Here is a 23,146-nt window from a genome sequence, read left to right as displayed (position 1 = left end):
AAGAAACAGCTTTTAAAACACGTGTGTGAAGAAGCGATATTTGATGAATTTACACTGATTTTGTTTCTGTTTCTATCATTCTAAGCAGCATTGAAATTTCGAATGGTTACCTATTATTAGTTGATTTGTGCTTTGTATTACTGAATCGCAACAATATTTGTTAATGTAAAAATTAAGGATTACCAAGAACACAATTCTATTTCTTAAATTAATTAATCTGGCAACACATTCGTGTATTTCAATTCATATGACGTTTTCCAAATTCACGCGTGTTAGGCAGTGATTATTTTATATTTTTTAAAATTCCAAATTTCAATGTAAATATTTATATTTAATACAAATTCAAAAATGTCTTTGTTTGTTTTGGATACTGCTGGTGATACGAATTTGCTAGAACGTAAAACGCATGGCACAGCTACAGTTGAAAGCAATTCACAATGGCGTACTTTGGAAGAAGGCGTCAGACAAAGCCTGGAAGCAGGTAAACCAAGAAGTAGAAGTGGAAAATGATGATGAGGATGAGGATTACTTTGGTAATTAAAATAATGCATAGTATTTCAAAATCAATTCATTGCGCAAATTAATTTCAGGTTTGCCACCACCGAACATTGACATTTCCCAAATCATCAAAGAGGAACTAGCTAAAATACAAACACCGAAAAGTGATATTGAAGAAAAATTAGATAAACTTACTGAAAGAATTGATTCGGTCTTATTGCAAATGAAGGAAAATCCTGTAAAAATTCCCCAAGGGCGTTACAATAAAATGGATTTCTCTGATTACAATCCAGCGACCGGAAAGTTTGATGTAGAACTTAAACTAAAAACCGATGTAGAGAAGGAAATGGCGAAATCACAATTAGTACCTGGTTTTGGTAGACTAAAGGAGCTACCGTTCCTTACTAAAAAGAAACAACGGGAAATTAGTAGGGTAAATTATACACAGTGAATTAAATTAAATTAGATATTATAAACACAAATCAACTGATGATATATTCGACATCATAAGCCGCAACTAGAATTGTGCGGTCGTTACCTTTTGGCATTGTTTGAAGAAGATTTCATCTAAAGACTCGTACATATTGCAAGCAAAACAATAGTTTCACCCGTTGTAATCTTAGCAGCTGTGTCAGAACTTGTGACAACTGCTGTAAGGCCGGCGGGACAGTAATGTTCACAACATTAGACTGTCAACGGTAATAAAGTTTTGTGCCGATGATTTAATTTGGAACATACATTAACTAGCTTTTTGAAACGCACTGTTTTGTCAATATATGTATATATAATAAGAAATCTTCCGAGATGCCTTAAGGTGCACATTGATGACTTCTTTAGTAAACTGATGAATGTTCGAAAAATGTATTGTCAATTGTGTTGGTTTTTAGAATTATTTATTAATGTATTTTTACTACAAAGGTTGAGCGCTCTAAAACGAAGGGTCCTGGATGGTACAATCTACCAGCTACAGAACAGACAGAGGAAACCACGAATGAGCTTAAGATACTGCAAATGCGCTCCGTACTCGATCCTAAGCATTTTTACAAAAAGAATGATTTGAAAGTCCTGCCAAAATATTTCCAAGTAAGTTGTACTTAAGCAAACAAAAAACAATTCATATAAACCTTATGTTGCAATTTTAGATTGGCACTGTGCAACATTCGCCCTTGGATTACTACAGCGAACGTGGAACACGTCACAAAAAACGTTCATTGGTGGACGACTTGTTAGAGGATGAAACTGCCCAAAATTATACAAAACGGAAGTTTAAAGAGGTTGTTGCACGTCGTGAAAAATATGCACATCGCAAGGCGATGCAAAAAATGAAAAAGCAGAAGAAAAATAAGTCTTAAATTATCTTTTTTTTAATCTTGCTAATAAATTAAAACATACAAATTTATTTATTTTCCTTCTCGCCGGTTGCGCTTTTCTGTAACGCCTGGGTAAGAGATTCGGCTAATTTTTGGTAGCTTTTTGCATACTCTGTTTCGGGATATTTAATCACTGAAGGTATACCTTTATCACAACATTCCGTAATATTTCCATCCAATGGTATGGATGCCAAAACATTCGTACCAATTTGTTTTGTAAAGGAATCGGTTGCATTCTGAAAAATTTCCATACGCGTTCGGCAATTGCCACAAATGGCATGTCCCATATTTTCTGTCAGTCCTATTATCGGTACGCCCAATTTGCGATACATTTGCGCACCACGCAGTGTCACTTCTAACGCTGCCTTTTGTGGTGTGCTAACTAAGAGCACGCCAGCTATTGGCACATTTTGAGCAAGTGAAAGGTGTACATCTCCTGTGCCAGGTGGTGTATCCACAATAAGTATATCAAGTGGTGACCAAACTGCACCTTTTAAAAGTCGTTGTACTGCAGACATTACGAGAGGACCACGCCATATTATTGCGTCTGTTTGTTTTGCGAGTAGACCCATGGATAGACATTTAACACCATAGTTAATGGGTGGTATCATTAAATTGTTGTCATCAACTAAAGGTTCTTCATGTATATTCATCATTAGAGGCACAGATGGTCCAAATATGTCGGCATCTAATAAACCAACATGTTTACCCTTATTTGCAAGACTAACAGCTAGATTGACTTTAAATATAAATAATTTAGAATATTTGGAAAATTATTTGAACACTAGTTTCGATGTCACATACCGGCAACAGTGGATTTGCCTACCCCACCTTTACCAGAAGCTACAATTACTATATTCGTTACACCAGGCAGTGGCGCTCTTTTAGGTAGTCCCCGTGCCATAAGTTCCTGCTGTTTTGGTGTCAAATGCGTAGCAAATGATCGCTGAAAATTTCAATGTGTGAATTCAGGAAAGCAATATTTAATTATGTTGTTGTACCTTACATAAATATAGAAAATTGGCCCGAAGCATTTTGCAGCAAAATAATTGTGAAAATTAAAGCTAACACGATGTAAACAAAAATCAGCTGATGGCTTTTATGGGATGCATAGAAATTTATAGTGCGTACACATGTATTATTACATTGTCATATGTAAAAAATTTTAAAATTGTTTCAATAGTAAGTAAATAGTTGTAAAAAAGTCCATTAAAAATAATGATAACAACGTTATAATTTAGATTTATATTTAAATAAGTAATATGACTTCGGTTTTCACGTGATGACATAAAATATTCAGAAATTTTTATTATATAATATATTTTTATTAGATAAAAGAATTTATATTGAAAATTTTGAAAACAAATTTTAAAATTTATATTAAAAATAGACTAGATCTTTAAATACCCATGAAACTTGAAAATCAAAGTTGAGCTATTAAAAGTCGCCGAAAGGATTTTCCACAAGAATTTTTAGTAGCAGCCATAAAACACAACCATCACATACTTCAAGTTGTAATGACAGTATGGCAACACTTTGTTACGATTTTCAATCAATTTCTTCTCTTCTGCACGAAACGACTGAAAAAATTCCTGTGAATATAATAAGAATTAAAAAATACGAATAAATAGGATAATTTTACGTTTTAAATGCGATACATTCAATTTATGTTATCCAGTTACAAAATTTCATTTGTTTCTAATTAATTGCGAACAAAGTTTTGCAAACGATTTGTGAGGTGAGTGTGTGTTCATGTAGATATTAATTGTGCTGTTGTAGCAATAGTAGCTGTGTGGACAGGGCAGGCAGAAAAAGCAGCCATATAGAATCATCGACATCGGTGAGGAGAAAACAGCGGGAATATAAAGGAACAGCGAACAATAGAAAACGAAATACGAGATTGTCAGGTTTAAAAAGCGAGTGTGAATAAAGAAAAGAAATACAATCGATTATATGAAATGCGAAATAATATAAGCAATGAAAATATATTTCAGTCAGGAAGAAAAGATTGTAATACAGTAAATATAGCCGTAAAGTGCCAAGTGCCTATATATGTATATCAACCAAAAAAGATAAACATGGATGAAGTAGAAACTCTGTGGCAAAACAGTTAGTGAGATAACAAAAGGGCAACAACAGCGAACAGTTGCCCATAACGACGTTTGTGTCACAAGTGCAATTAAACTCAATTAAGCAATTTAAAGTTGAATTAATATATATATTAATTTGGTGTGTTGTGCATAAGTTGTTTTATACCCAGAGTTGGAATAAGTAAGCACAGAAGTGTCAAACCGAGCTTATTTTTGTATAGTGAATATCCCCACCACCAATAGTGTTTTTGTCGCCTCTTAAATATTCGTTTATTGTGCATAATAAAGAATTTCTACTTTGTCATTCTGTGCAGCAGTAAAACGCTACTCGTCAATCAGGCAGTCAACGACAGTGTAGTGATTACTCGGTCAAACTGTCTTGCGGAGCCAATAACATTATAGCCATAGTACCATTGTGTCAGTGTAATCGACTCGCAACGAAAGACACGGGTGGAGTGCAACAACGAAATACATAACAAAAACATATATAGTGACTATAGTGTAATAGAAATGCAAGTTGCTGCATAAAAGCGGGTCTGTAGCAGTTGCAGTTTTGCTGGTATGGAACTGGTCAGTGTATGCGCACAGCATGTTTGTCGCTTCACATTGCACGCCATAAGTGGGAACCATTATAACTCACATTTTACAGACATGAATGTAGCGTAAATAATATGCAGGTGCTACATTTATGTACAACATTAGTTGGCTTTTTTATTGAAAACATTTACAAATTGTATTTTGCTTCAAATTTAATCAGAAAGACATTCTATTTCAATTGTGCTCTCTATACAACTTTCTTTCTTTCGTCATTGGATGTTATTGATACTTATTGCATATTAATGCCTTTTTCATTTCTGGCTTAGTTTTTGGTGTCCACGTTGCCAATATTTATTTTCGGTTTTTTTTATTGATGCACAGTTATGGGCTATTTGACATACATATTTACATTAAGGTGCCAAATATAGTATATTTTTACGTAAATTATTTCATTACTTTTTCTATTATTATTGAAAATGTATTTCTTTAATTATTCATAGCTTAATTTACTTGTATGATTTTCAAATGCTGCTGTTTTGCTGACTATTAATGAACAAAAAGCTTGTATAATTTAACCTAAAATTGTTCTTCGATTCGTTGACAGTTAAGTGAAATATAATTAACATATATCAGTTGGTTTAAACATAAAAAAATATATACCTTTGAAAATGAATCATTTAATCTAACAACTAACTTCGTTTATATGTTTACAATTCGACATGTACATGTATACATATGTGTATATAAATATTTTTACAACAATTTAGTATGTACATATACACATACGTAAATGCATACATAATTTTACCAGACATTCTTGCTATTTTTATAGAAATATGTTTCCCAACTTATTTCAGTGGTCTGTGTGAGAAAGCAATTCATTATGAAGTATTATTTGTTGAAAATGCAATATGTTTCAAGAGTTTCTGGGTTATTGCCTCTAGTATTCAATGTATGGATACTTGTTAGTTTGTTTACTTTACGCATGCATGCAACACGTTCGGTTTGTGTGCATATCGAAGATACTTATGTACAACACTATAAATTTATGTGTATGTACATATTGTGTATATGCATATTTACAATTTTAGTGTAAAATCTTTAAACCACAGTAATTACTATCGGTAATAAAAATAACAAATTTGTATTTCTTTGATAATATTTAATTTGGTATTTATACATATTCTGTTAATCAATTATAAAGAAATGACATCTATCTAATAATCGTTTTATTTAATGTTTAGGAAATTTGAAAATAAGTTACTAAATAAACAACACGTCATTTTACTGAATTATTATTTTTTTAAGCGCACATAATTTGTTTATATAATGGCCTTTCGTATCAATTTTCATACATTAAAAAAAAACAGTGCGTTCAAATGGCGGCCTTTGCCTACTAACTATTCATACCTTTGCTCATAAATGATTTATTTCTAAAAGTAGCACATACATACATATAACACTCAATGAGTAATGTTTATATTTATAGAAAAAATAGATAAAAAATTGTATTTGACAACCAGCAGCCCTGAATAAATATATTTTTTTAAATTAATATCCGGCGTTTTTTGCTATTATTTTTTTAACCGCAATCCACTATCTGCACTTAGAGAAATTTATGTGCGTACATAGAACGTCATATCACCGCTTCAATATTGCTGATGAGTTGAATGTTTTAAGCACATACTTATGTTTATTTATTATTAAGTAATATTTTTTCTATAACTTATTGTGATTTACACATTTTCGCTCCAGGTATGGTTTTAGCCAGCAACGAATGGCTCAACAATAGCGAAGATGAACAAAAGAGAACATCGGGAAGCGCACAAACAGCAACAGCAACTAACACAACAAACGCAGGTAATCGTAACATCGCAGAGACAACGGAAGTTCTTGCAAGGACGACAGAGATCACCAGCACTAATAATACAGCAATTCCAGCAGTCCCAATTACAGCACCAGTAACAACAACGGGCACTGCCAACGCAAATAACGAAATTATGTCTGAAAATCCAAATAATGAATCGCATGAGCAACAAGAGCAGTTAGCGCAACAACTAAAAAATAATATCGACGATATTCTACCTGCCGCAAATAACGAAGTGAACGATGAGGTGTCTATTACACGAGAAGTTGTCAATAATAATAGGGAAGTGTTGAACTGTGATACTTCAAATACGAATGCTAATACCGCTAATGCCAATAGCAATATTAATTCCAGCATTAGTGGTAATAGCGGTGAGAATGGCAGCGTTACAAATGTAAATACAAATGCCAATGAGAGTTCAGCCCAAATATCAAACAGCAATACAAGCACCAATAATGCCAATTTGTACTCGAATCCAAGTTCAAATGCGAGCACTCTACAATCACCCATTGTACGTCAATCGAAAGCGGTCACTATCACCACAGGTACGGCGCTGTCGGGCGGTAATTTGCCGCTCAGCAGTCCCATTACACCGCAAGCGCTAAGCAGCGCATTACAATCGGTTATGAATGCTAGCAATAATGTCAACGCTGCCAATGCAGCGGTAGGTAATCTACAAAATACTTTTCTTAACACAATAGGCATGGATATTGGACAGGCCGCGAAAGAGTTGGGCTCAGCTTTCGTCAGCGGTTTGGTGGAGGCACAAACGAATATAACAAATAATGGTAGCAATGCCGTACAAAATATAGGCAGCAGCAGTAATGCCAGTATGAATTTGGAGACGGCCGAAAACAATGGTCAAGCGAAAATCATACTCCTCTGCGAGGCCAACTCACATCCGTTCCAGACACGCACCATAAACCTCACGCCGAACATTGAATGTAAGGTGGGACGGCTGATAGCAAAGAGTAAAGCATCCGAATCGAATGCTATTTTCGATTGCAAGGTATTATCACGCAATCATGCGGTATTATGGTACACGGATGATTGCAAATTTTGGGTGAAGGATACAAAATCATCAAACGGTACATTCATTAATGAAAATAAACTTGGCACTGAGGCGGCGGAGCTGCATTTCGGTGATATTGTCAAGTTCGGTGTTGATGTGCTAGAGAATTCGCGCAAAGAAGTGCATGGCTGTATTATTGCTTTTGTAAAGCTGTACTTGCCGGACGGACGTGAAGCGATATCAATCGATGCGACTGCCCAGCGTTCACAATATTCTGGTGAAGGTCGTATTAGCTACGAGGAGATGCATCGCTTGAATTTGTACATGCAAGAGGTGTCGCAGCGCGAGAAGGCGTTGAAATCGAAACTTTTCAATATACAAAATGTTTTGGATGCGACGCGCAAGAATTCTGCGCTGTGCTGGCAGTCGCTCATTGCCGAGGACCAATTGCTGCACCGCATCAATTCGCTTGAGAAGAAATTGCAAATTATGGAGAAAAATGTGCCAGAGAGCGTACTGCGAAATGAGGTACATAGTTACGGGGAACAATATTAATATTAAAATTATATATGAACATACATACATATGTATATATTCTCATGCAAACAAATTTTTTCTGCTCTCTATTTTATTTAAGGTACTAAAATTGCTCGAAGATAAAAACTCATATCAACTTACAGCCAAAGAAGCCTTACGCAAAGTCTACCAAGAGCGTTGTGATGCACTGCAAATGCTCTCGAAAATGGAATTAGCTTATGCCAATTCTGATGGTGAATGTAAAATCTTACGCGATCAAATAATGAATACCAAGCAATCACTACAGGATGTCAATACGCGTTTGCAACGACTCGAAACCGATTACAATGAATATAAAGAGGAAGCGGAACGCAAGCAACAAGAGATCAAAGAGCAAGAGGAGCAACGTCTCGCTGAAATGTCCGAGAAATTGCATCAACGCGAACAGGAATGTGACGATTTGCGACGCCGTGTTTCCGAATTCATGCTCCAGCGCGCTGAACTGGTAGATGAGGAGGAAAAACGGGCCATTGAGAAGTTAGACGCAGCTATAGGCGACATGGATTTGGGAGATGATGATGACGACGATAATGAAGTGGAAGAAAACGATGATAATGAAGACAAATTTGATGAAGGTGATGGTGAACACAAGGAAGATGGAAATGAGAAAGATTCTAGTAACAAAGCATTGCGTTCACCGCGCGTTACGAAGAGCCTTGAGATAATGAATGGCGTGGGAACAAAATTTTTGCATAGCAATGATGAAAAGGAGGTAAAATACTTAAAATCAATTATGTAAAAAAAAAAACAAAAATATGAACAAAGGTTAATTTCGGTTGCACCAAAGCTATAATACCCTTCACAAATACAAAATTTTGATTTTGGTCATTCCGTTTGTGTGACAAGATTCGTCATGCTGATTATGTATATTTTCTAGGGTCTCTCACGTTTAGTTCTGGGTTTTAAAAACTTTGTGTCAAACTTAATTTACAGTATTAAGGGTATAAAACATGGTGTGTGAAACAGACGAAGAGCTCGAGTTGCCGCGAGTAGCAGGTTAAACTGCTACTTATCCAGTATAGACCTAGACATATCCAATATATGTTCTTCCCTTCCCTTGGTCCGACCCCGTCGAAACAGCACGTTTCTTGGGTCTTCCGTTAGATGATGTCGACGACTACCTGCCTAACCCTTACCATCCCAACGGGGACTAGGTACCCTTTTTAACAACAACAATAACAAAGCTCGTTTGTTTTTATATAAAAAAAATTACATGATTATCTTCCGCTTTCTTCTAGGTCTTAAACAGTACGTCCAGATCTGATGTTTCACAAAAAGAGGATAAGCAAAAAAGCAATGCCAAGGAATCCACAATACTCAAATGGCTGCAAAATTCGGATTTGAATCAAAAGGAAGGTTCCATTGATATCTTCAAGGCCATTTGTAATGACTCGGATTCGAGTGATGAACAAGAACTTCCATTACTTGAGAACGATGTTGTCATCGATAGCGAAAGTGGTATTGGTACTTCAATGGAGGATATAAAATTAAAATATAAGAAATCGAAAAATAAATTACAGAGCGTACAGAGCATTTTATGTCAATTGGTAGAGGCGGAAATGTCGAAAGAGTGCTACAAATCAGCTGGTGCTAATTCAACAGAGCACAATGCTACAGATACAGAATATGAGGCTTTAAAAGAAACACGCAATGAAGGGGGCTGCGCACCGATGGATCATGAACAAAAGCTATTATTACTCAAACGTAGCGTAGCCATATTGAGTGAAGCATACAAAGAGATATGTGACAACCTGAACGAACATGAGTTACAGAAAGTTTTGACCGAGGATACAAAGGAGTTGTCACCGCCACCTGCGATAACGGTGCAAACACAATTCCAAAGTTATGCACCGTCTTTCAACACCAGCGCCACTGCGGGCAATAAGCTGATACCACAAGATACTTTGAAGCCACTAATAGAAGCTGCTGAGGATGAAGATGATGTAAAGGTGGATAATTTAGTTGAAAATAAACTACAATCAGAGCAAACAGCTAATGATGACGCGCAAAGTGAAGAATGCGTCACAGTGACTACACCGTCCACAATCGTTTCGAACGTTATGGCATGCGAAGAAGTCACTTTAAGGGATGAAGTGCGCGCCTATCAAGGACAGATAAAGGAGTTAAATCTTAAGCTAGAGCAAGTCGAGAGTGACGCACAAAATACGCTTGAAATAATGCAAATAGAATGTGACACATACAAAGAAAAACTCGCCGAACTATCAAAAGTTGTGCAAAAAGCCTGCGAAGAGAAGCGGGAACTCGAGAAATTGCTTGATAAACGGGCGGTCAGCGTAGAAAACGAACAGCTGCAAGCAGAACAAAACGGCACCGCAATTGACGAACACCGCGGCGCTGAAACGAAGGTACCCGTTAACGTAGCCGAATTGTCGACCGAAGTTGGGGTCAAGGAAACGGCTGGTGCGTTGCCTGAGCGCAACGTCGTTAAATTGCAAAACGCTGATAATAAGCAATACGGCGCGAGTACGTTGGAGTCCGATTTTGAAGCGCAGCTGCATGATGATTTGGCGGCCTTAAATAGCAGTGCTTTGCAGCGCGAAGAGGAGCTGATCGTGTACAAAGAGCGACTGGAGAAGACACAAAACGACAATCTGCAGTTACGCAACGAGATAGCGGAGCTGCTACTGAAATCCGGTACACAAGCGCAAACGCATATGGTGAAGCAATTGTTGGCTTACGGTGCCGTAGTGGTGGCAATTATTGTTTACTTTATCACAATGTATTTCTAAGTGCGGCCGTTTGCTGCCTTCTACGCGGTATCTGTCAAAATGGTAAGCGTTACGATATGTGGAGCGAAGAGATAAATGCAATAAATAATAAAAATGCATTAGTACGGAAAAGGAAAGTTTGCAAAAAGTTGCGATTAAACAGCTGTACAGTGTACATACAAACAAAATCAAACAAAATGGCTAGGCTGCATACAGAAAATGAGATAAACAGTCGGCTTTTGCTGCTGGTATGCAACTCAATATGTAGCGCCCAAATCTTAGTTCAAATTAGAAAAGCTGCTGTATGTTTTTTTATCTTTTCTAAATCTGAATTCTGAACTTATATGCAGCAACTTGGCAAAATATCCAACATATTTTCTTGTCCGGTATAGATTTAACACATACACACTCATACGCCACAAGATAAATCCATAACAATGTGAAATAATTAGGTCCATTACGAATTCTTGTAGATATTAGCAAACTTTTAGTTTGTAAACAAATTTAAATTGCCACAAAAAAGCATATTACTAAGGTAATCGAAATAAGCTAACTAAACGCAAATAAAAACAAACACCAATACATATAAAATTAAAGCTAAATAATATTAATTATATAATATGTACAATATATAACTTTAATGATAACACAGAAACGCAAACATAGGCAAAACCCAACGCCGAAAAATGTTATGTTTGTTTACAAATGTACACACTAGGATATGTTCACAATATAAAGTGTTCATAATAATGAGTGTGCAAAAGTAATTCTGTGAAGCAAAAAAATATATTATTTATGATAAAAATGAACTGTATAAATTTGTGTGTGCATGTGTGCATTTAAATTAAGTGTGGCGTTTATTTCCAGAAAAAATACGAAAACTTTGAAATAGATCTATGTAAAACACTAAACTCTAAGCCCCACTCATCTCTGCTGCTTGCTTGGCTGTTACCTAATTGCGGTTGCATTCATAGTGCGTTGCAATTAAGTGAATATTGCATTTGTTTAAACTTAATTTAAATTATTGCATACGTAGACTCACAAAAAAATATATATAAGCCTTTATGCGTATATATATAGTAAATATAAAACACGCGTACATTTTATAGGAACACGTATTCGTAAAAGCTATTATGAAATCGTAACACAATCACAAACTATATGCTTATTCTATACTCTTACGGCGCTTATTTAACACTTACATTAACTTACATTCATATTTACATACTCGTATATACTATAATAAAAAATTATCATTTGCGTGGTTAGCAAAAACAACAACAGAAATGTACGAAAAAAGCGTTAATGTTTGATACATTCTTGAAATTTTTCAAAGTACATAGCTCAACAATGCCTAAAGCAGATCACGCCATAACTCAATTAAAAATATTTAACATTTCACCTTATTTTATGCAAAGCGAAGGTGTCAATGGCTATAATTCTACAATTTGTTTTGCTTCGCTTCATTTGCTGTCTCAATTTACCGAAATATATATTGTATTATCATTTTAAACCAATTCCTTCATACGCCCGCCCGCTCCTGTACAATTGTAATTCGCTTTGAATTATATTGCAGAACAATTGTTTGTTTATTGAAAATCGCTGGTAATTTCTGTTGATTAATTATAGAAAAAAATAACACCTGATCTGTTTTTGTTTGTAAATTTTTGATCGCTTTACACTAACGCATAATGTGTAAATGTATGCGTATGAAGCAATGCAGCTGTTTTTTTTTATTTAAAAATTTGCAAATTGTGTGCTCTACATTAATTATTGATTATTATCTACTGCTATTATCATAATATTATTTAAATTGTTAGTTTTTAGTTGAAATTATTATCATAATTTGTAATAATATAATTTTATAAAACAAAAAAAATGTAATATGCAAAACAGGCGAAATATGTATGTAATATTATTTGAAAATTATTGCGTAAATTATGTAGTGTATTTTATATGCTATTAAATGCGATACACAAACAATCACGCATCTTATTGAAAACGAAATACGAAATATAGAAGATAAAGAAATCACGAATAAAAACAATTATTAAATTCTTATGCGTGTGTTCTGATTATTTTCCTGAAAAAAAAAGGTTTTTTATATACAATTAACAATGGTGACTTGCGTTAAACATCTAGCAATTGCATAATTACTACTGATTTATATCAGAAATATTAATGATACATATCTATAATATATATAAACTACAGAGAATACAAATATACGGAATTGCACACAAATTTATAAAGTCACATTCTCTATGTACATACATACATACGCTGTACTATGTGGCTAGACACTACGTCGTTATTTCTGCTCATTTTCTTCACACACCTGCTCAATGCTTATTAGTTGGCAGCGAATCAAACCTAACCGCAATGTCATGGCGATTGCGTCTCATGCAAGTATCATATGCATGTTTGTTATTACTTAATTCTTTGAAATATATTCTTACACCAAATCTCAGAAGGTACATGCATTTATATATGTACATACATCCAATCTGCATACAAAACTTACACTATTTCATTTAATAGCTCTTTTAATAATATTAGCGTGATTGTTGAAAAATTCTTTTCGCACGTTTTTATTACACAATGTGTTGCAATTAACAATAAGCAGAAATTAATTGAAATCACAGTCACGTAAATATCGGCGAATAACTGCAGTTTAAAGATGGCCGCAATTAGTTGTGGTATGTGTGTTTACTTCAAGGCTGTTGATAAAAAGTGCTAACTTTCGATAAAATCGCAATCTAACATTTAGAACAAATAATATAGCAGAAACATATTTGGTTAAGTAAAATTTTAACAACATTTCCTTTTGGAGGAAGTAACTTCCGTTTCCGGTAGTTAAAGGTATAGTTCATATAACTGGAGTCACCCGGTCTTGAAACATATTGGAAGAAAAATTTAATAATTAAAAGTTAGTAAATAAATTAAAAATAATAACAAATGTATATAATATTATTTTTTCTTAATTTTCATTTGAGTAGCTTTATATCACATTAATATAAAATATTTATAAATTCGATAAATTATCGGCAGTGAGATTGTATTCACAATAGTTCAGAGCTGCATTTGAATTAAGCTTACTTCCTACAATCTAAAGTTTATGAAAAGAACTCTTTAGAGAAGAATACAGATTTTTATTTTGATTTATATCATTCTTTTTTCATATATACCTAATGTACAAAAATATAATTGACCGCAAGCAACTCTGTCAGGTTAGGGTGTGAGAATTTTCTTCACGTAAAACTCATTAATTAGTCTTCTTCTTCTTTCACATCTTTGACTACTTTGTGCATTGCTCTGTCAGCGGTACAATTGTGAGTTGTCAGTTTCGTTTTTTCTCTGATGTGTACGAGTGCTTATAGCGGCGAATTTACTACATATTTTTTAGATTTGTGAATTTTATGTTTAAACAACCAAGAAGTGAAATAAATCATTGTGTAGTGTCTTCCGGTGATTGACTAAAATTTTTCCAAGAAAAAAAGAACACAACATACATATATATGTTAATATATATTTGTGTTGGTCGTTTATCAGCAACGTACGTACATATAGGGGCGTGTGATCAGCCAACCTGCCTTCGTTTTTGTTAAGTGCTTATGTGTGAGTGTTCAGCTTGAACTTTTGTGTTAAATGAAAAGCCGTAATTTTATTGCAATGCAGTAATTGCAAATGTGTTGGAATATATTGTAAAATTTAATTGAGAAGCCAATGCCTTGTGTTCTGCTAAAATATTAAAATGTTGTTCTAATACAACGACGGCAATTTGCAATTGCAATTGGAATGTAAAGTTAAAGGGGAGGGGAACAGGAAAACCGACAATAAGTTGAATAGGAAAAGAAAAAATGGAAGGGAAAAGAGTGGAGCAAACAGTGGCAGTAACTAACGAATAAATACTTCTTCAGTTCAAGGGTTGCCAACTGAAAAGCGCTAGAATAGTTAAATCCATTGTTAATTTAATATTCGTCTGTAATTAAATATTTGTTTACTTATAATAATTGTTACGGAAAATATTGTGACTAATTATTTGTTTTTCTTACTGCTATCTGAATTTCTATTGCCCTTTCGGCAACTTCATAGAAACAATTATCAAAGTTATATTGTGTTATTGTACCTATTTCAAAAGTTATATATATTTTTACATATTGTAATTTAAAAATCGCGCATTTTCAGTCCTCCTTTGTTAATTTCTTTAACTTAATTTTTTTAATGGGAAATTTGTGATATATGTAGACCTATGCGATTCTAATTGGCTTACCGTACCAAAAAGACCAACAAACTAATAACGTTGCTAATTCGATTGCCTTTGCTATGTGCATTAAGAATTAGCAGCTTAATATATGTATGAATTTGTTAAAGAAAGTTTAGAAATAATTCAAAACTAGCAACGCATCACGATAACTACAGCGAAATAGAAAACAAGCACCATATTCTTGATTCCGCACCTTATAAATTCCGCTTGCGCCGGTGAAAAAATAATCAATGAGGTAAGTTTTTTACAACATCAGCAAAATAAATTTTTAAAACGATATTTAAAAATGTGTTAGAAGCCATTATATTATTAATTTTACAACACATATGTATGTATATGTATGTGCTCTTTGAAATTGAATTATTGCTTTATGCTAACTTAATATCAGCTTTTATTTATTTAACCCAGATAAGCGAACAAAGACGTTAATTTTAAAAATTTGTCCGGCATTCTCTTCACTTTTTAATTCTATCGAATTTCAAATGCTTCAGGCAGTTAACGCCATTGCTAACTGGTTCTAAGTTCTTTTTACGTTTACTGCAAAACCTGATGCAAAAATTAAATTTAAATTTGTGTATTCTTCAAGCATTCAAACTGCTTGCCATCTTTGTGAATATGTACTTTATAATAATGTATTGTGATTTTTCTTTTACATACAAATCTATGTACATACATATGTATGTACATAGTACGTGTGGAAAAGTGTGATTTTGTAATAAAATGATTTTTTTTTTTAATTTTTATAGGGCACCTTTCACTAGATACTATGTATACCAAAAAACATAGTAATATATAGTGTGAACTTTACTTATAATACTTCCCGTTATTACTGCTTATTAATTACACGCTCAATTTAAATTCCAATGCAAAGACATACCATACAACTAACATTTATGAAAAAATTATTTATAATTAGTTATACATGTCCATATAGCCATATGTATTTGTTTGTGGTTTCCTTTCAGTTTTTAACACACTACTCTGCTCTTATAAAGCATGTGATGATTCATAGCAAACTCGTGTACACAAATGTTTATAGAATAACTTTTAAATTCGCACATTGGAGCCGAACTGTTAGTTAGATATTCCTATACATATATACGCTATGTAAATGTGTGCACATACATAAGTGCTTTTGTTATTTCTGCTATGTATCAGTTTTATTTATCACTCCATGTGGAACCGCATTGTGCAAAATTCTTTTGTTGTTTCGCTGTTGTCATAATAGAGATAAACGTGATAACTACCAAAATTTCTGTTGACTTTCATTTAATTTTTAAATATCATAGTATAATATACTTGTATGTATTTCTGTTGACATTCATTTAATTTTTAAATATCATAGTATAATATACATACATACAAGTACTTATATTATATCTGAGAGTAATCGAGAATTCTTTGGTAAGATAAGGCGGTCGAAAGTTATGATTTTTTTTACCTTCTACATATTATATGCTGATAAGGTATTTAATTCCAAAGTAATATCTCTAAATAATTATCGAACATTCAGAAAAACAACAAAAAATTTTAAATTCAAGTTATGGTATTAAATACAGAAGTTTTTCATTCAAGGACTAGATTTTGATCGTTTGGTTTGTATGGTGGTTATATGCTATAGTAGTCCTATAAGGGAGGTTCCGATCGATATCTTAAAAACTAAGGGGCTAGTTCGTGAATATACAGACGGCCATTCGGACAGACACAGGAATATGGCTAAATTGGCTCAGCGCGTCATGGGGATTATTCTTCTATGTTTATGCATACTTTATAGGGTCTTCAAAATTTTCTTCTAGGAATTATAAACTTATTAGCAAACTTAATATACATACCTTGTTCACGGTATAAAAAGCTTTACCTTCCATATAAGTCAATTTCCACCACAGATAATTTCTTAAATTTAAACTGATATTTATACCAACAACAATTACGTTCATGCTTATCAGAAGCACCGTAGGTATATTTATATATTACATACATATGTACATTCATATAGATAATTGCCGTTAAATATTACTTCGCTCGCACAGTTATTTTTAATTACAATTTCATTCGTGCCACTGAATTTTTTAATAAACTTTCCCCACGATCACTGGAATTTCTATGGGCTAATGGGCAAAAAATATTAAATAAAGCGAATATGAGTACATTAAACTTTTCAGCCGATTCAGAAATAAATACACAATACACACATGCAAACAAATATATGTACATTTGTATGTACATGTGTGCAGTAAATTTGCCAGGCATATTTTTGTAATTGGCATTATAAGAATCAATTAAAGACAATAAGTGTGTTATATACATGTATGCATGTGCACACCGAAAATGTTGAGAAAAGCCGCATAATTATGTCATTTAAAAATATTGTATAAATCATAAAAAATGAAATTGAAAGTTCAATCGCGTTCGCCAAACACGCGTACAAAAACGAAAAGAAAAAACTATCAGTTCGAATGTGGATAAATGACCGCATGCCAAAAATACACCGTAAAATACGTAATTTCAAATTGAATTAAAAATAAACAATCGAATGCATGAAAATGGTTTGCCAGACTCAACAGCACAACCGCCCACCAATCGACGTCAGCATCGCCACCAGCCTTTCTCGTTAGGGCAGTGCCACACGTAGATTTGGCAATCTGCCGGCAAATAAACACTAGTGCGGCGAGCATCAGTTCGGTTAGCCAGCCACTGCTATGACGTTGTGTTACAGTCGCGTAAAAGCCCAATCGGAAAAATACGAACTTAGATTATTGTGCATTATTGGAAATTTTTATTTTGCAAAATTTTTCGGCTAATTTCATTTAATTACTAATTTGAAAGAAGAGTTAATTTCGAATGTAAAAACTTTCGCAATTCCTGAGGCACAAAAGCGAATATATGAATTTTCTGCACCATGCTTTCTACTGTCTTTCATTCAAATATGTACATACATATGTGATAAATATTTAGTGGTGTTAAAGCGAAGCAGGAATGGTATGCACTGCTGGTCTTCTCCGGCCAGAGATTACACTAGAAGTTTGTTTATTAAAGATTTGTTGCGACTTTAGTAATTTTTATATTTCTTAAACGCCAAAATATTAAAGCTTTTTGTGTTATGATCTCCGGCGAAGTCCTCCACTGTTTCAGCGTTTTCGACCCTATCCGTTTTTCGCTCTAAAATACATATGTATATTGACCGTACAATGTCATTCGATCGAAAAAAAAATAAAAATCGATTAAATGTCGCCGTTTAAAAAAAGTGAATTTCGCCCTATTTTATAAAAATATTTTACAAATAAAGTTACTCGCACCAAAATGTCGAAAAGTTTCTTTGAAGATAAATTGAATTTTTTCCAAGGGTCAGTCTAACAAATAGCGAAGACTTTGAAGGTAAATAGGCTGTCTTCCAAAGAACAGTCGAAACAACAAACTTTACCGGCGAGTCGGCTTCGAAGAAGGCGAATACTGCATTATCGGGCGGAAAGAAATTATCAAAATTTTCTTGGATAGAAAAGGTGTGATTAATTTCGACTACTTGGAGAAGAACAAGAAGGTCACAAGACTTTGACTATGCAGAATTATTGGCAGATCGACGCTGAATTGCAGAAAAATGGCCTTATCTGACGAATACACTTTTTGCTCTTCTATCACGACAACACACTGACTTGCACTTCGCTGTTTCTAGGGGCAAATTGGTCCAATTATGCTATGAATATGAAAAAACCGTTCGAAAAATGTTGGTTCTTTATATGATAAGTAATTATTGGAGCGCTCTTCTGTAGCCGCGGCCTTGGTATTGATTTTTACTTGTAATAATATTTGAATTAAGAGAATATAAAGTTGTAACCTTGATGGCTTAGTGCAGTTAATAAAATACGAATTATACGGATTGCTTAAAGCCTCAATTGTTCAAAAAACTAATCGAACAAATTGAACTGATTCGAAAATATATGATACCTGAATAATTAAAAAAAAATTGAAGTCGAAGTCATTCATTATCTTTCCACATTATCACTAAAAAATACGACAACAACAAATATTTAAAAAAAACGCATGTGATATTGCAATATTATTTTTTACTTAAATTAATTTTTTTTACAATTATTATATTTCAAAATAGCCTTTATATAGAAACCTCGGCAACAGCTCCCGTAGCTCCTCCAGCAATTTTGGGTTTTCCAATTCTCTTCTTTGTACTTCAGGATTTTCAATCACATCCGTAATGTCTATATTCTCTTTGATAAAAGTATAGTTGAATATTAGGAAGCAAAGGAGTAAGAATAGCCCTGTGTTTGAAGGAAATTGTTTATGTAAATTAGTAGTAAATGTTCAAGTTTTTAATATTATTAACCTTTAAACCTTAGTTCATATTTTAAAAATGAAAACTGTCATCTGTCTTGGTCGATAGAAGTTAGTCTCTTTATTTTGAATCATATCAATCTGCATGTATGCAGTTAATATTCAAAGCACGCATTTTTTTTTTGTTAGGATTCTCCATTTGCGCAAATTTGTATCGCACTAGGCACTTTGGTTGGATTACCGGACTTTTTCGTACTTAAATAGAAGATGTTGATGTGAATGACCTTTGTTTTCAACAAGATGGCGCTACAGCCAACGAAACAATCAATTTATTGAAGGAAACTTTTGGTGAGAGCGTTAGGTCGCGTCGCGGCTTTTAAGATCTTGCAACTTAACACTGTTGGACTATCTTTTGTGAGGATACGTGAAGTCGCTTGTCTACGCAGGTAAGATCGAGGCGATTGAGGCTTTGGAAGAGAATATTCGGGGCGTTATTGATGGCAGACAGTCCCGATTGCTACACAAAAAGTGGTCGTATTATTTCCTCTTGACTAAAAAAACACCCTGTATTTGAGTGGCACAAAGCATTAAGTGAAGGTCGTGAAGTCACTGAAAACTTACTGCATGCAAATTGCCCATTTCCTTCTGTTAATGACAATAACATCGAAAAAGTTAAAGAAACAGTGATCGTCATGTCGGCATTAGAGAGAGCAGATAATCTCAACATTTCTCATGAATCGACTCAACACATTTTGGTTAATACTTTGGTCAAGTGTGTCAATGTTAGACTCCTACCAACATTCCTAAATCCTTTTCAAAACCCAGGTCAAGTACAGGCCGCAAAAGAGATGCTTGGAAATGTAGCCAAGGAACCTACATACATACGTTCATCAAATGCATCGTTACTGTTTCGAGACGTCAGTTTATGAATATGACTTTGAGACTGTCAAACAATCTAGTGAATGGCGCTACGAAAATGAGCCGAAACCGAAAAAATACGATCACAGTCGGTAAAATTACATATGATGATCAAGCTTCACACAGGAAAAGCAAAAAAAGTTATCGATTCGCGGAGTTTAAATGGACTAGTCCGGGTCAAATGTAATGTTTTAATATAAATTTGTAGCATTACAGCCGAACTTACCCCAATATCTATGTTTTGCCAATTCTTGGCGAATTTCAATATTTGTCGGAATATGTCCTTTATATTCCGTTTTGCGCAGTGTATTCTGAAAATTTTCGATATAGAAATAGAGTAGCTCGTCATGGTGGTCCCGTCGTAATTCGGGGCTAAACATCACTGTAAACGCAAAGTGAAGATCAATCGCCGGCGATCCGAATATGCTGATCTGATAATCAAGCTACGCACCCAAGAGAAAGAGAAAAAAAGAGAGAGACCGTTAAATTTTGTTTTAATTTATATAGTAAAATACTTTGCTTACCGGCATAACGTCAGTAAGTTGGTCGCTATTCTTTTGTATCATTATGTTTTTCAAATGAAAGTCACCATGGTTGAGCACAAAAATGCCATCTCGCTTACCACGGCTGCCTTCGTTAAACAAATCGATCGTCTTTGCCAATAATAAATGCTCGACAGATTCAATGTGCGGCACGAAGCGTTTCAAGTCATCGTGTTCACTTAGAACCTCCTTGAGAAATGTAATGCCATATTTAATAGCTGGCAAGTTATTGGGGTCGCCAGAGTTCATTAAACCCTTGCCTAAGGTCGTTATTATATTGTCTTCCTAAAAAGTTGCGAACATCAAGTGTAGTGGTTAATAAAATTATATCGAGTTGGAAATTTTAATTAAAAATTTGTTTTACTCGCCTCCTCTTTGCACAGTTTGTAGCTGACCGCATGCAATTTCGCCAGCTTAAGCAGTGTAATTTTTATTTCATCTAAATCAGGATGGCGGTAGCCAATTGTGCTGTAGCCTTTGAGCGCCAAATCTTCGAAAATCACATATGCTGGTGCGGTGGTGCTGTAGGCGATGAGCCTTTAAAAAAAATACGTTAAAAATTTACTTTCCTTGTCCGGTTTCTGTTTTGTTTCTCAAATTGGTTACTCACTTTGGTCCCAAAACGGTTTTGTCACCAAATTGTCTCAATACCTTTTCGATCATCGGCAGCACTTTAGAATACATGGTTATTTCCGTATCGAATAAACAATAATCTCCCATAATTTCTTTTCTGTTTTCTTCCATGAACGGTTCGACTTTTAATATGAATGATGAAACCTTGTTTTGCGCTGGCTGCGACTGCAATCTGTAGTTAACTTTGGCTCGTAGCAAAACGCTTGAGTAGTTATCATTTTTCAATGTTCCTGGTTTCAGCTCTAAATTGGTGACCTAACAAACGTAGTTTTATTTCAAAAGGTTGTGAAATTATAATATGGTCAAGTATACACACCTTTGCGCTTTCAGTTTCGACATTTTTCAGCACGTTTTCGAAAAATGCCACGTCCAACCACTCCGGGAATGTAAACTCTTCCTCGCTGTCCTGTTTGTTATTTGTCATTTTAATGCTGCCTTTAAATGGAAAATTTTCTATCTTCCGCGTGCCGTGTACTTACGGACACTTTAATTGTAGAATTGAAACAATGTAGCGCGCGAGGCCCACTTTTATACCTCTATTTCGCTTCAAAACTTAGATTTTACTGTTGGCTATATAAATGTACTTCATATTTCTACAATATCTTATCGCCTTATCGCATAAATAAGAGTCTAATCATAGGCGCATTTTGTGATTATATTGATCATTTGTGGGAATCGGGCAGATCGGACAACAATATCACATATCTCCTATACAACTTATTATTCAGAGTTTTTATTTTCCGGTTTCTTGCTTTTAATTAAAAAGCTAAGATCACGATTTTCTTTATTTTCCCTCTTATTGTTAAGTATTATTAAATTTCATTCGAACCTCTCAAAAGCTGTCGAAGAAATTTTTATAATCTCTACTTCGCCTTAAAAGTCGCTAGTTTGAAACCTGTTTTAGACCCTGACATGTTGAGGCGGAGCGGTTCAGAATGATCCCTAGCATATTTCTCGCATATACGATTTTTCCGTTTTTTTTTGGTTGTCTGTAAATCAACCCGCTCTAGTGTGTATATCATTTGAGTGGTTGATAAGCTTGAGAGCTAGTTAGGTTATCTATTATCCTTGATTGTCTTATCATTTAACAACAACATATATAAATGTGAAGATTTCGAGAATAAAATAAATCGCTTTAAAAACTGTCATTTGGAGAGATAAGGTTTAGAAATTGCATTCAATTCAGCTTGTGTAATTACATAGATATTATTTATTTTAGTACCCTGAACAGGGTATATTTAGTTGCTACGATGTTTGTTACACCCAAAAGGAAACGTCGGAGACTCTATAAATTGTATATATAATCAGCTTGATGAACTGAGTCAATGTCGAGAGCAAGTGTTTTTGATTGGTACAAGTTTTTCAAAGAGAGTAAATAACGCGTTGATTACGAACCAACAACCAGGACGGCCATCAACATCAACTGATGATCAACTCGTCAATAAAATAGAGGAATTGGTGCTTAAGAATTGACAGTCAGAGATCTTACTGGTATCGATAGAATATCGGAAGGATCAGTGAAAACCATTTTAAAAGAAATGAAAGCACAATTGGTTCCAAAATCCCTAATTTTTTTTCGAAAAACAGCATCGTGTTACCGTCTGTGAAACAATGCTTTCCAACTACCAGGATGTCATGAAACGTATTACTACTGGTGATGAGTCTTGGATCTATGCGTACGACCTGGAAACAGACGATCAATCGGCCGCATATCGTGACAAAGGTGAGCCAAAGTCGAAAAAAACCACGTCAAAGCAGGTCAAAAATCAATACTATGTTGTCAGTTTTCTTCGATTATCGAGGTGTAGTGCACTCCGAATTCC

General features: G+C 34.3%; 5 protein-coding genes and 1 non-coding gene across 12 annotated transcripts in view; 4 read left to right on the top strand and 2 right to left on the bottom strand.

Annotated features, from left to right (window-relative positions):
• The first annotated feature begins 234 nt into the window (after window positions 1–234).
• On the top strand, window positions 235–1,893 carry LOC126752828 (deoxynucleotidyltransferase terminal-interacting protein 2). Its single transcript, XM_050463821.1, is given in 5 exon segments — window positions 235–483; window positions 485–533; window positions 591–931; window positions 1,417–1,581; window positions 1,641–1,893. Coding segments are annotated over 5 exon segments (900 nt in total). The 5' UTR covers window positions 235–348; the 3' UTR covers window positions 1,851–1,893.
• LOC126754307 (small nucleolar RNA U85) lies at window positions 1,048–1,348 on the top strand. The gene has a single exon (XR_007666287.1). It is a non-coding gene; the product is annotated as a small nucleolar RNA U85 (small nucleolar RNA).
• On the bottom strand, window positions 1,841–2,964 carry LOC126752829 (iron-sulfur protein NUBPL). The gene is made up of 3 exons (XM_050463822.1): window positions 2,870–2,964; window positions 2,673–2,814; window positions 1,841–2,607 (listed from the first exon to the last, which is right to left on the bottom strand). The coding sequence occupies exons 1-3, from the start codon at window positions 2,900–2,902 to the stop codon at window positions 1,895–1,897; spliced, it is 888 nt and encodes a 295-aa protein (XP_050319779.1). The 5' UTR covers window positions 2,903–2,964; the 3' UTR covers window positions 1,841–1,894.
• Window positions 2,965–3,423: 459 nt separating this feature from the next.
• LOC126751930 (sarcolemmal membrane-associated protein) lies at window positions 3,424–12,740 on the top strand. 4 transcript variants are annotated; one of them, XM_050462384.1, is made up of 5 exons: window positions 3,424–3,606; window positions 4,273–4,517; window positions 6,251–7,902; window positions 8,012–8,662; window positions 9,189–12,740. In XM_050462384.1, exons 3-5 carry the CDS (start codon window positions 6,253–6,255, stop codon window positions 10,698–10,700), a joined length of 3,813 nt encoding a protein of 1,270 aa, XP_050318341.1. In that variant the 5' UTR covers window positions 3,424–3,606; window positions 4,273–4,517; window positions 6,251–6,252; the 3' UTR covers window positions 10,701–12,740. The 4 variants fall into 4 exon arrangements, with proteins under 4 accessions (XP_050318341.1, XP_050318339.1, XP_050318342.1 ...); XM_050462382.1 differs by lacking the exon at window positions 4,273–4,517 and having other exon boundaries at window positions 3,425–3,606; XM_050462385.1 differs by lacking the exons at window positions 3,424–3,606; window positions 4,273–4,517 and adding an exon at window positions 3,628–4,139.
• A 1,273-nt stretch (window positions 12,741–14,013) lies between these two features.
• Window positions 14,014–23,146, top strand: part of LOC126753813 (serine/threonine-protein kinase GL21140) — a 74,050-nt gene continuing 64,917 nt past the window's right edge. Inside the window, exons 1-2 of one of the 4 annotated variants that reach the window (XM_050465519.1) lie at window positions 14,014–14,147; window positions 14,928–15,181. In XM_050465519.1, coding sequence (XP_050321476.1) covers window positions 15,177–15,181 — 5 coding nt within the window. In that variant the 5' untranslated portion in view covers window positions 14,014–14,147; window positions 14,928–15,176. Of the gene's footprint in view, window positions 14,298–14,867; window positions 15,182–23,146 lie in introns of all 4 variants that reach the window. The other 3 variants (XM_050465518.1, XM_050465516.1, XM_050465517.1) reach the window with 3 other exon arrangements.
• On the bottom strand, window positions 18,988–22,254 carry LOC126753814 (uncharacterized). Its single transcript, XM_050465520.1, has 6 exons — window positions 21,640–22,254; window positions 21,301–21,578; window positions 21,055–21,227; window positions 20,673–20,971; window positions 20,375–20,591; window positions 18,988–19,217 (listed from the first exon to the last, which is right to left on the bottom strand). The coding sequence occupies exons 1-6, from the start codon at window positions 21,745–21,747 to the stop codon at window positions 19,036–19,038; spliced, it is 1,257 nt and encodes a 418-aa protein (XP_050321477.1). The 5' UTR covers window positions 21,748–22,254; the 3' UTR covers window positions 18,988–19,035.

The sequence above is a fragment of the Bactrocera neohumeralis genome, chromosome 3 (assembly GCF_024586455.1).
Source record: "Bactrocera neohumeralis isolate Rockhampton chromosome 3, APGP_CSIRO_Bneo_wtdbg2-racon-allhic-juicebox.fasta_v2, whole genome shotgun sequence".
Taxonomy (NCBI): Eukaryota; Metazoa; Arthropoda; class Insecta; order Diptera; family Tephritidae; genus Bactrocera; species Bactrocera neohumeralis.
The sequence above is the reverse complement of the archived record's forward strand: the minus strand, read 5'-3'. Positions and strand labels throughout refer to the sequence as shown.

Bases quoted from the DNA above. Each gene is read 5' to 3' on its own strand.
- LOC126751930 (XM_050462384.1), top strand. From the start codon at position 6,253: ATGGTTTTAGCCAGCAACGAATGGCTCAACAATAGCGAAGATGAACAA. The intron at 7,903-8,011 runs GTACATAGTTAC...ATTTTATTTAAG, and splicing joins AGAGCGTACTGCGAAATGAG to GTACTAAAATTGCTCGAAGA. The intron at 8,663-9,188 runs GTAAAATACTTA...GCTTTCTTCTAG, and splicing joins ATAGCAATGATGAAAAGGAG to GTCTTAAACAGTACGTCCAG.
- LOC126752829 (XM_050463822.1), bottom strand. From the start codon at position 2,902: ATGCTTCGGGCCAATTTTCTATATTTATGTAAG. The intron at 2,815-2,869 runs GTACAACAACAT...TGAAATTTTCAG, and splicing joins ATTTTCTATATTTATGTAAG to CGATCATTTGCTACGCATTT. The intron at 2,608-2,672 runs GTATGTGACATC...TTATATTTAAAG, and splicing joins AGGCAAATCCACTGTTGCCG to TCAATCTAGCTGTTAGTCTT.
- LOC126753814 (XM_050465520.1), bottom strand. From the start codon at position 21,747: ATGACAAATAACAAACAGGACAGCGAGGAAGAGTTTACATTCCCGGAG. The intron at 20,972-21,054 runs GTAAAACAAATT...CTTTTTAGGAAG, and splicing joins ACTGTGCAAAGAGGAGGCGA to ACAATATAATAACGACCTTA. The intron at 20,592-20,672 runs GTAAGCAAAGTA...TTGGGTGCGTAG, and splicing joins AACTTACTGACGTTATGCCG to CTTGATTATCAGATCAGCAT.